We start from the raw sequence: 15,675 nt of genomic DNA on the forward strand, positions 1-15,675 counted from the left end.
TACTTCACTATCACCCACGATATGTCTATACATCAAGAAATAATATAAGTAAAATAAAAACTTGCTCTATTTTAATGCGAGACGAGCTCCAAGATTTAACTTGTTTTGACACCTCTAGTTCTGGACCTGTATTTGTATCACATAATTAAGTATTATAAATAATGGGTACATTGTTAATTTGGTTTATCTAATCACTCTATAACTAGGGTTAATTTTCATGTGTGATGTATTCAAGCTGCGATTATCCATAATAAATATTCTATGCTTTGCCCCAGGATAGCATATAGTAGTTTGTCGCTTGACTTGATGTCACAACTAACGACAGGAGTGTGGGGTTTCGAATCACACTGGAAACATGTATGGAAAAATTAAAGATTGAGGATGATGGAATGTGAGAATTGGACCGTTTGTGCATGCATAAAGATTAGGGTTTAACTAGTGGAGTGATTATGCGACTTGCGATTTACCTTTGCAGTGGCTCTAGGGACGGGGTCCTGTGAGCTTAAAATTCTTCCAGTAAAATTAGGATAACCCTAAGTATTAAAAAATGTCATTTTTTTAAAATTAGTTTCTCAACCTACTAAAGCAACATGCCACCTCCATTGAAGCTCGAACTCACACACTGCCATATGAGAGTGCAACCTTGGTGCCCTTAGATCAGAAGGTCATTTATTTGGTGACAAATTGACAATGAATAAAAAGTCTATTTAAGTCTTGTTGTTCTTTCATCAAGTAAAAAACTTATCAATTATTTTCTCAACAGTAATTATTATTTTTATTCAATAAATAATTCAATGTACAAATAAATGTTTACATTAAAAAATAAAATAACCAATAAATGTAAATCTTAATTAACTACTAATTATAAAGACACACTAATTGATCAATTAATAGAAGTACACACTAATTAATTACCTAGTGCGAACGTATGCTCCTTTCTTTTGAACTCCCCACAATGTGTTGTTAAAAAGTCTACTATATGAATCCAAAAGTCTAAAGCCGAAGTCCAAAAGCATCAAACTTTATATAAGGTTTAAAAAAAAAAAAAAAAGTAGTGATAGGCATATGTTTGGATGATGTGTATATTTAAATAAAAATAAAGTGATATTTTTATAAAAATACAATAGTTTTGTATAGGACACTCAGTATTCTCATCACCGAGAAACTAATTTAGAGTTAGTTGAGGCCATGTCTGCAGATTTTGAGTAAAATGTGTATTACTTGAAAGAAAATTCACATTTTTTAGGGAAAAACCTGTTGAAATATACAAAAATTTAAATAAAATAATGAAGGGAAAATGGCACTTTTTTCCCCTGAGTTATATACTTATAGCATTTTTCCCCCCTGAAGTATTGAAGTGGCTGTTTTTCCCCCTGAAATGTTAAATGGACATATTTACCCTTAAAATAAATATTTCATTTATTTTTTTTCAACAAATTATGACCATAATTTGGTTCAAACCAAACAAACCGAAATATTCCAATTACAATTTAGAATCGAAATTCGATATTTAGAGTTTATTAAAATCATGAACCGGAACGGACGGTTTATATTCCAAACTGAAAAAATAAAATACATTTATTGTTGAATTTAGACTATTTTAAAATAAAAAAATAAAATTTTAAAATAAAGACGCTTCAAAATTGCGAATCGGATCCGGAACCGCGGGTTCATGGTTCAAGATTCCATTTTTTTGATACATAATTTTAATAAATTGACATTTAAATATTGAGTTCTAGATCTGAATCATAATCGGAAACTATTAATTCGATTGCTTTAGTATCCGGTTCAATTCAAATCGAACCGTGGTCATCCCTACATATACGCAATAATTTGTTGGAGAAGTAAAATAAATAAACTGTTTACTTTAAGGGTATAAATGTCAATTTAATATATCAGGGGGAAAAACACCACTTTTAGAATAATTGAGGGGACTAATGTGCTTACCTAAATAATTGAGGGGGAAAAAATGCTATAAGTATATAACTTAGGGGTAAAAAGTGTCATTTTCCCAATAATGAAAAAAGTATTAAATAGGTCACTAAATTTTTACACTTTGTTCAATTGAACCATCAAACAAAAAAAGTGTGCAATTAGACTTTAAATAAGATGTCATAATGTCAAATTATATATATAAATGATTTTAATTATAGTTTTTAAAAATTAAAGGAAAAAAACAACTTTTTTAAAAAAATTTCTGAAGGTGGAGGCAGCCTTCTCCTTCGTCGCTTTGTCTGCTGTGGATGAAGGGGGTGGTAGCCATGACTGCCTCCACCTTTGTCCTGGATGAGGATGGAGGTAGCCAAGGCTAACCCTTCTTTCATCCAAACTGAACAAAGGGGAAACAGTCATGGTTGCTCCCTCCTTCATATAGATTAGATGAAGGAGAGGAGGGGACAGCTGTCTCCATCCTCATTCAAGACAAAGGTAGGGGCATTCATGGTTGTTTCCCCTTCATCCACAATAGACGAAGGTGGGGTAATTGTGGTTGTCTTCCCCTTCCTCCATAACAAACAAAGGTGGCTGGTTACCCCACCTTTTGATTTTTTTTTTTAGTATCTTTAAAATTTTAAAAAATTAATAATTAAATAATTTTTATATTTTTATATATAATTTAACAATATGACATCATATTTTATCATAAGTAACTTGTAAAAAAAATATTATTTGCATAATTTTTATTTGTTTAATGGTCTAATTGCACACTTTTTTATTGTTTGATGGTTCAATTACATAAAGTGTAAAAGTTCAATTACATATTTGACACTTTTTCTTAAAATAAACCCAATAGTTGCTTGAGATCAATGATGGAAATAGGGTATCTTTAAAAAGCCAACACTTGTCAAGATTGGCCATGATCATACAGGCACTACACAAGTGATCTCATTTCCAGGGCCACTAGTCAACCAATGGCAATATACTGAAATATGTACGAAAGATTCATGGTCAAAACAAACGGAATAGGTCTATTCCCAAGAATGTTATTCCATTTTTGACCTATTCCATGAACCGAACCAAACCAAACATGCACTTAGTGACATCGAGGAAGAGTAAGGGGCCAAGGGGGAATGTTAAATAGAAACATTAGGAGCATGTTGTTTCATATGGCATTACAAACACATATATACACACTTTAGAGTCAAACATTCCTAAATATAAAGCGCTAGCACAAGTCTTTCTTGACTTCTATGCATTGAAAAGTGCCTATATATATAGGTTTGTTGTCACGTTAAATTTGAGGTGAGGTGTAACCATCCGATTAGCTGGAGAAGATCATCCAAACTCTCTGGTAAACAAAAAAATTCAAAATAAATTAATCTTCTTTTTACACATTGATATATACACCAGATATTTTGATAGAAAACCAAAATGTAACTTCAATAAAGATAGCAAAGAATTAGTAGTAAATGATGATCTACCTTGGAGGATAATCTAGTGCTCAAGTTTCGATTCACGAAGCTTTATTAGTTTTTCTCTCCACATGACTGAAGAAAAAAAATAAAACGTGATTAGTAGTTGTGTTAGGTATTTCTTTAGTTTAGTGAAAGGGAACATATAGTCCAAGTCCGACATACCTGCTTCACTGTATCGTTCTTGTTTGACAGCTGAATTCATATTTCTCATCAGAACAAGTTCTTCAGAAAGTAAATCAGGGCCATCTGAAGCACTATATAAGATAACACCCACGCTTTAGATATGATAAAGTCTGGGAAAAATATACATATATAAGTATCTGGAAACACAAGAACAAACCTATCTAGAGAGACATCATATATGGCCTTTGCATTGCTCGATCTTGCCATCCCATGAACCATTCTAATTGCATCTGTTAAGACAATTTGTTTATTTACAAATATTGGGGCCTGCATACATCCAAAAACAGAGTGAATGAGTTCATGAAATTTGTAGTGCGTTGTTCTCAAATTTTTAGGAAAATGCACACCTTGCATCTTTTAGCAACATTTATGGCATCAGATGGGCGGGCATCCACACTTATAATATCTGTTTCCCCGGACTGTATAAATAAGAAGCATTAAGTCACTCCAAAAAATACATGCTATATAATAATACAAACTTGCAATCATGAGTGTGTTTAACTGAATGTACTTCACACTCTTTTTTTAATGTACCTTCTGAAAAAGTATTCTAGTAAAATAAGTATTAACCACTCTTTCTGTAATCTTCACCATTTTAACCTGTAAAATGAAAGTTTACAAGTATAAGGAATTGCAAACTCAAAAGAGTTAATGAGGTTTACTTCATGCAAAAGCTAAATTCTTGTACACATACCAAGAAGCATCTTATAAGATCTAAAAGAACAAGGTAGGTCGCCAGATCAGGATATGATTATCTGAAAGGGTTGTACTATTAACAAACTGATAACATAGAAACGTGTAGTTTCACTGCAGAAATATAACTTTTCCTTTCTTCCTTGCGAGATACTGAAAGGTTTAGATGCATATGAGGAGAGAGATGGAGATTGTAGATCATTATTTCAAGACCAAGTATATGATCAGGCAAGCCCAGTTAAAATAGGAACTTTCTTTGCACAAGCACATTCGTCTATATAATCTTACATTTACAATCAATTCTCCACTGAATCCAAAATATTTACGATCATGCAAAACTCTGGGAACTTGGAAGTCAACAACTAAAGCAATTAATGAAGTATACAGCCCAAATTACCAAAACAAAAATGGTGAACCCAAAAAAAAAATGGGGGGATAAGACTACATACTTCATAGTCAAGCTTCTCCAATAAATTTCTTATAAGCTGAAACTGGTTTGGACAATCCTGCAGCAGCCCCAAACATAAGCATTGTGATAAAAGATGAAGAAACAGCACATTCCACCATAAAATAAGAAAGTACCTCAGTTTGATCCTCGTACAAAGAGTCGACTAGCTTTTCAACAGCATATTCCCCTGAAGTAGGGTGCATTAGAAATAAGCTGTAAAGTTCAGTACCAAGTTTATGTATGCAAGGCAAAAGGCAAGAAGGATTAAAATTCATACCTACAATAATAGGTAACACAAAGTCCCCATCACAAGAAATCTTAAGAAAAATAGTTGGACTCTGATAATGGCGGAGAAATCCTGTCCCTATAAAAGACACATCAACCCCCCTTGGATCATTTGCTCGAACGGAAAAGGGAGACAGATGGGCAAATGACTCCCATTGTGTATTTTCTTGAAATCCTTTCAAGCGCATGCGGTGGTGCTTGATAGTTTCTGCAGAAGTCATAGTTCATAAATCATCTCAGTTACTTGGACCTAAGAAAGACAATCCTATTCTCCCAGACATATGGGAAGACACTGTTAGTAATTGCTGTGACCTTGTGTCATGGGGGTAAATTCAAGTTTCAATGGTTAAGGTTGTGAATAACAACAGAATATAATAAGTTGATAATTTATAAATAGCAACATAATATTTTTCACATATCAGCTATTTTGCTGTGCAAAATACTAGTGTTTGTTTGTGTGATTTCTTCATTGTATCAGAAGTTGTATGACTCCAAAAATCATTTGTGGGCAGCTAAACTTAGCTAATTTTTTTTTTTTTTTATAATAAAGATACATCATTTACATTGTCTCAATTGTATCTAATTGATTTTCTATATAATCATTTAATTTTTTTTTAAAAATCCACAATCAATTAATTCGAATTCTGTTTATAGCAAAATCAAACATATAATTTTAGGTTTAATAAATTTTGACAAAGAGTAACCAAAATTTAGTTAAACGGAGAATTTTTGAGACCTGAAACGAGTACAACGGCTTCGACGTAATCGCCATCGCGGTCTTCGCTATGGTTCGATTTTCTCCCGGAGCTTCCGCGAGAAGACTTGGAAGACATCTCCACCGTCGCTCTCGACGGCTTCCTACAAATCATACAATGCCTTTTGGGGGAGCGCAAGAGCTGAAACGAACAGCCGCGGCGGCGGATAAGCGGTAGCGAAGAAGAGTGAGAATGCAAGCTGGAAATCCGGCAGAAGCGCGTCGTCGTCGTCTGGGCATAATCGGTGAGAACGCCGGCACCGGCGATCGTACGGACGCCTAGTTGAGATCCGAGCATCGTAATCCGATGTAAGTGCAACCGGAAATTGGAAACAATTTGTGAACCCTTCACCAACAATACTCTCCGTGATGCTTTACGATGATAGTCTGTCGTGTGATCTGTGGATATATTCTTAATATTAATAAAGTGTTTTCATTATATTTTAGTTTAGTCCGTACTATTTGCTGGAAAGCTAAGAAGATAAGGGTCAGATTCGCTTCGACCCATTACTCGCTTCAAACCTATTTTACTCTCTTTTTTTTTTTTTTTCTTTTTTCTTTTTTTAACATATAAGGAGTAATAATTTATTATAGATTAAGATAAACATCAGTAATTAATTATAAACAAATGTATATTTATAATGACATGTTTTCAATGGAAAAAATGATTAAATCGATATTGAGACTATAATAAATATGATTAAATTAGCATGGCATTTGTTACACGAATTAAAAATAAGTACGTCTCGACAAAGCATTTGAGAGGATGTAAATAATTATAACTCAGCTAAATTCAAAAGTTAAATTTTTTTGAAACTCGATCTTAGGTCATTGTTCCCAAACTTTACTCATGTGACCAACTAAATTGTTCATGCCGGATATATTATATTAAATGATTACATAATAAAATGTGTGACGTAACAATTACGACTTAAAAATAAATGTGACAAAGTGATAATATGATAGAAAATAAAAATACTTTAGCTTGAAAAAAAATTGAGATATTTTGGATGAAATATCAAATATGAGTGAGACCTTCCAACAGAAAAATCACAAAATCTCATTGGAGTTGCATGACACGTGTACGCCGCATACGCACCATGTGCCTCGTGACATGGGAACACACCAGAAATGACAATGAAACATTTTTATTAAATTTGCTCAAATAATATTCTCTATTACTCTGTAATAGAATACAAAATTATTAGTTAAAGTATCAACAAACGAATATATACAAATTAAAGCATAAAACACAAGAAAATTACGGTTTAGATATTATATTTATGGTGTGTTTATAAGTTAAATAATAACATCAAATTTAATAAAAACAGTAAGAGTTGTTAAAGGATCTAAAGAAGTCAATATGTGCATTACTGTACATTTCATAAATGATTGGTGAAAGTTAAGTAAGAAAATTATATTTTTTGTCTACGTTGTTTTTGAGAAATATGTAACTAAGGCCTTAAAGCTCTTTGATTGAATGGGAAATCAAAAATATCTTTACTTTCCATGAGTTTTTTTAAAAGTAAATTGTTGTCTTCCAGTACAACCTCTTATTAGGAGTTATTACATGTACATGAGGTGCATAGCTCACATATTGAGCTAAAATTTGTTAATAATTTTGTGAGCTCTTTGATTGAATGGGAAATCAAAAATATTTTTACTGTAAGGACAATGCCTGAGTTTTTTTAAAAGTAAATTGTTGTCTTCGAGTACAACCTCTTATTAGGAGTTAGTACATGTACATGAGGTGCATAGCTCACATATTGAGCTAAAATTTGTTAATAGTTTTGTTAAGAGAGTTGTGATATTTTTTAAGAACTCATTAAATTTAGAGATTATGCTGATCTAATTGGGGTGAAAACAAAATGTGCTTTATATCTAGATGTTCCAACAAGATGAAATAACACCTACATTATGCTTAACATTGGCATATAATCAAGAAGGTATTTGAAGCATATGACAAGAATGACTCATGCCTCATTTTCTACTGGTCTAGCTGATTCTATTAATCTATTTGGTGTGATGTGGAAAGCTTGGTAATTCTGCCCAAAAACCTTTATAAGATGACAGTCAAAATATCTTGTTCATTTGAATTGCATGTTGGATGACATGATTGTTGCTAAAACTGGTTTTGAAAAGGTAATTAATAAATTTACCTCCTTTTATTTTTTTTAAAAAAACTTGTTAGCTTATGTATTTGTATTTTATTAAGAAATAGGGTCCCAAATAAAAATTAAGTTTGAAAAATATTAGGAGACACCGAAAAAATTAATTTCTTGGTATTTTTTTTTCAAATATTTTAGACCAGTTTGTCCAAATATCTACAGTTACCCCTGATTGGTACAAATTGAGGAAAATATTAATGATGTTAAAATGACTGAAAAAGATATTCGATAATCTATATTCATAATTCAATTTCTATTACAGAGTATTTACTTTTTACTTAGTTACTTTCCATTTTTAATTTGCAGAGTGGCCACTGGATGTACCAGAGTTGGGACTGCTAGAATTAGTTCTTCCATTCATATCATTCTTGTAATCTTTATATATTTCACATTTCATTCTAGTTTTGGTGAATATGTTGTGATTTAGTGTGAATTGCTGAATTATAATTTGCGAGGTAAAATAACAAGGGGCAATGGCTAACAACATTCAATTGTTACAGCCCTTAATTCCATTCCATCAATCCCATGGTCCCCTTGACTGCCTTGAGTAAAAAACAGGAAACAATATTAATTCAATAAAGCTGATAGTCATCTAATATGAAATATCACTCACGCTAATTTTCATATTAAAGTTTTTTTTAATCGCCATTTTGATCCTCAAGTTTAACGGTGGAGTTTAACATATCCGTTTCCACTACTACCGAGTTCCTGATCTTAGAATTGAAAAACAAAGATAGAATGAGGCCTCAGAATTGCAGAATGACAGCAAGGCCTTTCGGCCATTCAGTCCCGAAAGATGGTGTAATTTTAATGAAGATTTCTTCACAGGCCAAATCATCTCAACAATCACTTACTTGATAAGAATTTCAAACTTTCAGGGATAAAATGCAGAGATAATGTATTGAAGAATGCATGAATGTACTTCTCATGGCCAGGCCCAAGAGGTCACCGCAGAGAATCTGCTCCCCAAGACGACAGGATATGAGATTGCCCCCTTCGGACTGTAGAAGAGGAAGAAACGGTATAAACCGCCTCGTCCACTCCCCATCAACAAAGGAAGCTCGATCTGTGACAATTTTTACACACACGGGCTATGCGAGCACTGCGATTGCTCGCCCCGATAACAGTGAATCGTCACATCTATTCTATTGGGAGAAAACCAAGTGCAATAAATCATGATTACACAAAACTAAGACACAGAACGAGAAAGAGAAGAGAGACGGATCAGCTCCTAATGCCGCGGCTGAACGGCTGCTTCAAACGAAGAAGACGAAACCAAAACCCTAGCTATCTAAATGAAGCGGAAGGATGAATACGGAGGGGTTTAGGATGATCAATTTATAAGGGAGGGCTGTAACATAATCGCGGCGGCAGCGCAGATTAGGGTTAGGGTTAGGGATAGTATTCAAAAAAGCGTTAGGATAAATTGCAACATTTATAATTTTTTTATTAAAAAAATATTACCCCATATTAAAAAAGAAAACAAAGTGCTTACTTACCCTTAACCACAATTCTACCTACCAAGTTGTTACAAGTTTGACTCCAAACAGAAACGATTTATTGATTTTCTTAGTTTGAACCGATCAAGCCGATTCTTTACTTTTTTGTGATTCTTTGTTGACTCACTCTTATATAGTGAATGCGAATTTTTCTCATTAATCAAAATAATAATAATGACAGAAATTAAAAATATCAATATTATATTGAGCCATTTTTAGATGTTCTCCTGATGTGATGATGGTGCATGTTGATAGATTCAAGACACTAAACTTATTGAATGTACCTTAATTATGATTTGAAAGAAAGAGAAGGAGAAGGTGAGAATCTTAATTCAGAAATTGCAAGAATAAATAGAAATGGTATAAACAGAAGAAACTTCTCACATCAACACATCAAGAACAGCATCCATCAAAGAATTCAGTTCTAACAATCTATGGTCCAAACAGGGCTGAATTTCCATCCAACAACAACCCACTCTTAACAATGGCATCCAAATCAGGAAAACAAAACAAAAGCAGATGCAATCCACTCATGGTTATCGACAACTATGTTGTGAGAACATCAGGAAGTGTAGCCGAGGGAGTTCCGATGACTTTACCCCCAATATCCGGGAAATTTTCATTCCCAGGTAACGGGCATACTGTACCGTCTTCTTTCACCTCTAAAGGATACTTCAGAAGATGGCCCTGCAAGCGATTGAAATTCTCGTCTGTGTATTTTCTCCAGTTTTCTTGAGCAACCTCGTTCACAAACTTCACGCACTTCACTTTTCCTGGCTCGTTAAAACATTTTTCAATCGTTCCCAGGTGTTCTGCCCACAACGACTTCCGGTATCCATAGATCTGCAAGAATTGATGACAATACAAACAGCAAGTTAGTACCCCAAGGAGAAGGAAATGCAGTAAAGGATATCATAAAATCTGAAAAGAAAGATAAGGCATTTCAAGGCAAAGTAAAGAATGGAACCTGTCCCCGAGGATGCCCCTGCTTTGTTGCCCAAGTATGATGAGGCTGGTAAGCACCCATAGCTATCTCAGTGTCCTTCGAGCCAGCCATAGATCGCTGGTTTATATTTGCAGATCCTATAATCACATACTCATCATCCACTATCATTCCTTTAGCATGCACATATATCATGAAGCGCTGAAACTTAAACGAGTCTGAAACCTGATTGATTGCATGTCATTATGTCAAGTTTAGCAAACCTTGATGAAATGATGGCACAAAAATTCAATGAAAAACTACCTTATCTGTGGCACTAATGGACTCAGCCACTGAACTTGGAACTTCTTCCCGGTTGCCAAGGCAATAGAAATTCAAGTAGTCTGTAGGATGTGCATCAAGTTGCATAGATTTGATCTCCCGTGCAATGACTTGATACATCATCTGCATTGTTTGGCTCTGTAAAATGCAGTATGCAGAAGCAAATTGTCAAAAATATTATCCGTGATATATATATATATATATATATATATATATATAGGAAAAAGTTCCCGGGGGCGGTGCGGCGGGGTTACAGAATACACCAACAGTGTTATCAACATGCACCAACAGTGTAAGGGAAACGCACCACAATGAAATGCAAAAAAACATCACAGAATACACAACAGACCCAAAAAATACACCATATAACTCACCACACCCCAATGGTGTATTTCCGAACACTGTATGGTGTTTTTACTCACTCCTAATGGTGTGTTTTTTGTGATGCGTACCTAATTTGTGTGTATTTTTGTGGTGTGTTTTCCTAACGTTGATGGTGTATATTTGTTGAACTATTGGTAACGCGTCGCACCTAAGGACACCGCCGCACTTGAACCTATCTCTATATATATATAATGCTTTTTCATAAGAAACAAGAGCCAGATTACCTGCCAATAGAGAATTTCTTGCACGGTAGCCGACTTGGGGTCCCCTTCAGGCCACATTGGCACAACTACATATACAGCAAATTGTTCCTTGGCTCTAATTTTACTAACAACTTTTAGTGCCAACTCCATTGGGATCAGATGATCCGCTCCTGGTTATATTAAGTGTAGACAACATTAAACGAGTGCTTAGATATCATGAGTAGCAGAGTTTCATGCATAAATTTTCAACACTGAGAATCATAGGTAAAAGTAAAACTGCGTATTTTTGTCATGGAAGAGGTAATATGAAGACTTGAATTGTTGAAATCTGAAGATATAGTAAGATATTGCCATTTTACCTGCATCTTTGTATGATGGCCAAGCATATGATGACCCGAGAAAATACTGGTTTTCAATATATATGAAGTGTTTAGCTGACCGTATTGCATCGATATATGCTCTTTCAATGCTTCTGTCTACAACCAAATTTTTCCCGCAGAAGAGATTCTTCAACGTAGAGCAAAAAAAAAAAAAAAAAAAAAAAAAAAAAAAAAAAAAAAAAAAAGGAACTGAGGGCTAAGCAACATGGAAAGTCCAAATGGATTTTAGATATAAACCATGACGATGATTTTTATACCTGCGCTGATGCAATATCAACCTTTTTAGGGAAACCCTTCACAGAACCTGAATCAATGGAGCGGAATATCTGGAAAGTAAGAGATGAAGGTAACTATTAGGAGAAGTTTAAATCTTTCCACCAATCAAATGCATACCGTGATGAAATATCCAACCTGTACATGCCAATTCTCTGACTGGCCCTCCTTAGATACGTAGAGTTTGGGATCATCTTCGGGAATAGATGTGTCTTCATTTGAAATAGTAAAAGCAGGGCTAAGTATCCACGATATACGTTCTATCTTTAGCATTGCATCATCATGCCACTGCGATATCTTTTTCTTTAGTAGCGCAAATTCTCTCCACTTTGTTGCTCTCCTCCAACGTTGGGCAAAGTTTATAAGCACATCATATGCAGCAGGCCCATCAATTCTGCAGTGTAAGTCATGCCATGGCTCTCTTGGAGCTTTGATCCCTGGCTAATGTAGGATTGTAGGGAATATATAAATGACTGACCAATTCTCAATATCAAGGATATCTAGTGTGGGATTTTATTTTTTTTTTTAATGTAAACCACAATGTGGTCCGGGTCTTTCTCTGTCCGTTTAACGGTCCAGGTCCACCCGGTTCGCTCCGAGAGGCACAGAAGCTGGCCCAGAGGGAATCGAACCCGGGTTATCCCAGAATTCTCCCCCACAAAGAGAGCTCATTTGCCACTTGAGCTACCCTGTTGGGTTCTAGTGTGGGATTTATAACCCTTCATATTGCATCTCAATTGGTGTTTAGGCTTTTTGAGAGTAAACCACTCACAGGATAATTAGGCTGATGAAAATCATCCTTATATACAGTATCAAGATCACGAAACAAACGATGTTCGGGTGTGTCATAACGACCATCACAGAGATCAAGACCGCCCAAGAAAGCTGTAATTTTCCGATTGTTACCAGAAGCCTGTGTGTCCAGAAGTACACACTTCTGGTGGTGGGTAAACATGCTTCCAACAACCTGGAAGTAGCAATCAAATGAAAAAATCATTAACAGTAGTTGGAAAACAAATAAAAGCAACCCAGAAGGAGAAGCTTGAAGTTCTTCGCATGAGTTTGTGGTTCACAAAGCAAAGTTCTTTGCAGCAACTTGCAATAATTAAATAATAATTTGCTTTGAACCCAAACTGTAACTGAAATATTGCAAATATAGTACGGAGTAATTGAATTCTCAAAGCAACTTACATGCTGTTTCATATAGCTAAGCTTACTGCTTGGGTAGCGTGGTGACAGAACACAAATCACAGATGAGCGTTTGAAAAACTTCTTGGTCTCCTCATCATGGGTTGCCATTAGTCCTGGCTGCACCCGTGCCACCACAAACCATTACTTTAGAACAAACAGTTGAAAATATAAATGCTTAATAACTTCAGGTACAAATGTCATTTTCTACGATGACCACCTCTACCACACAAGCTAACAACAACAATCTAATATCATAGTTAACTATAAGTGAACACTTCGCACATTTTCACTATAACAAGCTTTACCAAGATTTTTATCAAGTTAAAAAACTTCACTTTGTCCATGATGGCTGACTATCACCCTCCTTTTTACTTAACAATTTCTTCCATTATTTTTTTTTTTTGGGGTTAGACCACTAGGTGTCCTGAGCAGACCCTAACTGTTGGAGGCACCTTTAAGCCCTACCATACTCAAACTAATCCCTATTCGCACTGGAAGTGTCCTGAGCAGGCCCTAACTGTAGGAGGCACTTTAAGTCCTACCATACTCAAACTAATCCCTATTCGCACCGGGCCGACCCAATTAAGGGACAAAGTGCTGGCTAGATTGGTTTTTCCATACAATAGGAGTTCGAACTCCCGACCTATTAGGGGACAAGAGTGCAAGGCCAATCACGCCAACCAAGCTAGTTACAATTTCTTCCATTATTAAAGGCCAGTAAGACTAGAAACTGTAATGAATCAATTATTGAGTAGGATTCTTGCCTTCTTGGTGGTCTTTTATCTTCCACACATCACAAATTGCAACACCACAGAGAACAATTCTACTATGCTAAGTGATTCAAGTTTACTTTCTTCTTGGCACTTATATACTACACTAATAAAGACTCTGCCTTTCTCTCTTGAAACCACATTAGCACAGTCCTAACTCACTGAAAATCAAAATGGCGAACTATATTCATACCGTATTGATGAAGAATTTGTCGTGGGAAGTTTTGTCATCCCATGGTAATACCAAGACTCGAACCCCTTCCTCGGATTTGTACTTGAGCAATTCACCAAGAGTCAAATCCCCACCACGGGGCAATTCCCTTGTGGGCTCTCTTACCAGTTTAATCTTGTGGAAAACAGACCAGCCGACAATGTATATCAAGTGATGAGCCTCTGAAATTGCATAGCATATATCTTCCCAGCAAGTGCCCTGTTTATACATTTTCCCCTCATCCAATTCAATTGGGGGGAATTTCACATCATGGCTAATATGAGCATCTTGGTATAGCTGCACTGAGCTCCCTTTTCTCAGTGGGAAATATGTGCGCTTTACGCCCAGATTCTGAGGATCTCCGGCAATGCCGTGTTTATAGTAGGGATCAGATTCGAAGGGGGTGAACTTGATTTCAATTCTGAGAGCCGTGTCCGCCTTTGGAGGCTTCCCGGAGGAGCCAAGCACCGGGAACCACCCGGAGATTTGTTCCCCGGAAGCAATCCTCTTCGCCGGGATTTTCACTTTGCCCATAATCTGAGCTCCGAAAACGTCGTTGTCCTTAACCCGGAACTCCAAATCGACCATGGGATGAGCCAAGGGGATGTCGAATCTCTCGTCCCACAAAGGGTTCTGCGAGTTGGGTATGACCCGAGTCCGAGCAAGTGTAGTTTGCGGCGCCGACACCGTAACATAAGGGTCACTAGTTATAATCCCCCGGCGGTAGGTCTTCACCTCCTCCTCCTCCTCCTCCGGCTCCTCCTTGCCGTTGAACTCGTCACTCGGCCGCCGGCAGGCGTCGCAAGTGAAGCAGCGGCGGAGGCGCTCGGATGTCAAGTCCATGTTGGGCAACTTACGCGCCTCAATGATGTGCAGCTCCAAATCCCCGTGCAAGTACACAATCTCCTCCCCTGATTTCTCCGCCATCGTCTTCTGCTCTCTCGCCGGATTTTCAAGAACCGGTAGTAGACTACTCCTCAAAACTCCAACCTACACCATCTACGGATCTACCCAGTCTATAATATACCATTTACAGCAAAGAACAAACCTTCATTTTCAAGAAATTAGCTGGAATTGAGAAGAAATCCAAATCCTTGGAGGCCCCGCAAAGAAGACAATAATTATGTAGAATGATAGCAGTTAGAGAGTAGAGTAGTGGGTGACGCGGTTGTAGTTGCCCCGCTCACGTGGGAAACACCGAAACTCCTTCTTTCAAGCCGCTGTATCGGTAAGTATATCCTATTATAAAAAGCAAATATTTTGGAATCATTTTTATTGTTTTATCTTTATTTAATTTAATTATTAATTCAATTAAACTAAAAATATATATTTTAAAAACATGTGGAAAGTAAGTACGCTTTCCTTTAAAAATATGACACCTGAGATCGACGACGTTTGGAAAACGATTTTGTTACTTTTACTCGTGCTGAAATATTAACTTTCTTTTTATAATACGGGTGAAGTCGATAATTAATGAGGACAGAAATCAAACTTAAAATCTTGTGATTATCAAATTATTATACTTTAATCAATTCATCTAAAGTTGAGTATTTATT

General features: G+C 35.9%; 2 protein-coding genes across 2 annotated transcripts; both read right to left on the reverse strand.

The window, feature by feature from the left end:
* Positions 1–3,055: 3,055 nt before the first annotated feature.
* On the reverse strand, positions 3,056–6,192 carry LOC109172662 (bifunctional nuclease 2). The gene is made up of 10 exons (XM_019321868.1): positions 5,759–6,192; positions 5,015–5,230; positions 4,872–4,924; positions 4,739–4,795; positions 4,131–4,196; positions 3,944–4,015; positions 3,754–3,863; positions 3,576–3,667; positions 3,420–3,485; positions 3,056–3,286 (listed from the first exon to the last, which is right to left on the reverse strand). Exons 1-9 carry the CDS (start codon positions 6,072–6,074, stop codon positions 3,433–3,435), a joined length of 1,035 nt encoding a protein of 344 aa, XP_019177413.1. The 5' UTR covers positions 6,075–6,192; the 3' UTR covers positions 3,056–3,286; positions 3,420–3,432.
* Positions 6,193–9,786: 3,594 nt separating this feature from the next.
* Positions 9,787–15,327, reverse strand: LOC109172658 (phospholipase D delta-like). Its single transcript, XM_019321864.1, has 10 exons — positions 14,102–15,327; positions 13,139–13,255; positions 12,720–12,914; positions 12,086–12,388; positions 11,932–12,000; positions 11,654–11,801; positions 11,316–11,464; positions 10,690–10,845; positions 10,411–10,611; positions 9,787–10,286 (listed from the first exon to the last, which is right to left on the reverse strand). Exons 1-10 carry the CDS (start codon positions 15,044–15,046, stop codon positions 9,990–9,992), a joined length of 2,580 nt encoding a protein of 859 aa, XP_019177409.1. The 5' UTR covers positions 15,047–15,327; the 3' UTR covers positions 9,787–9,989.
* Between the last annotated feature and the right edge of the window lie 348 nt (positions 15,328–15,675).

Source organism: Ipomoea nil, unplaced genomic scaffold (genome assembly GCF_001879475.1).
Source record: "Ipomoea nil cultivar Tokyo-kokei standard unplaced genomic scaffold, Asagao_1.1 scaffold0418, whole genome shotgun sequence".
In the NCBI taxonomy this organism is placed as follows: domain Eukaryota; kingdom Viridiplantae; phylum Streptophyta; class Magnoliopsida; order Solanales; family Convolvulaceae; genus Ipomoea; species Ipomoea nil.

What these genes read in the sequence shown, in the direction of transcription:
- LOC109172658 (XM_019321864.1), bottom strand. Translation starts at nt 15,046, where the DNA reads ATGGCGGAGAAATCAGGGGAGGAGATTGTGTACTTGCACGGGGATTTG. An exon ending in ACAAATTCTTCATCAATACG is followed by an intron (nt 13,256 to 14,101) that starts GTATGAATATAG and finishes GCACGGGTGCAG; the next exon opens with CCAGGACTAATGGCAACCCA. An exon ending in TTCATCAGCCTAATTATCCT is followed by an intron (nt 12,389 to 12,719) that starts GTGAGTGGTTTA and finishes ATCCTACATTAG; the next exon opens with CCAGGGATCAAAGCTCCAAG.
- LOC109172662 (XM_019321868.1), bottom strand. Translation starts at nt 6,074, where the DNA reads ATGCTCGGATCTCAACTAGGCGTCCGTACGATCGCCGGTGCCGGCGTT. An exon ending in TGTGTTACCTATTATTGTAG is followed by an intron (nt 4,925 to 5,014) that starts GTATGAATTTTA and finishes ACCCTACTTCAG; the next exon opens with GGGAATATGCTGTTGAAAAG. An exon ending in TGTACGAGGATCAAACTGAG is followed by an intron (nt 4,796 to 4,871) that starts GTACTTTCTTAT and finishes GGGCTGCTGCAG; the next exon opens with GATTGTCCAAACCAGTTTCA.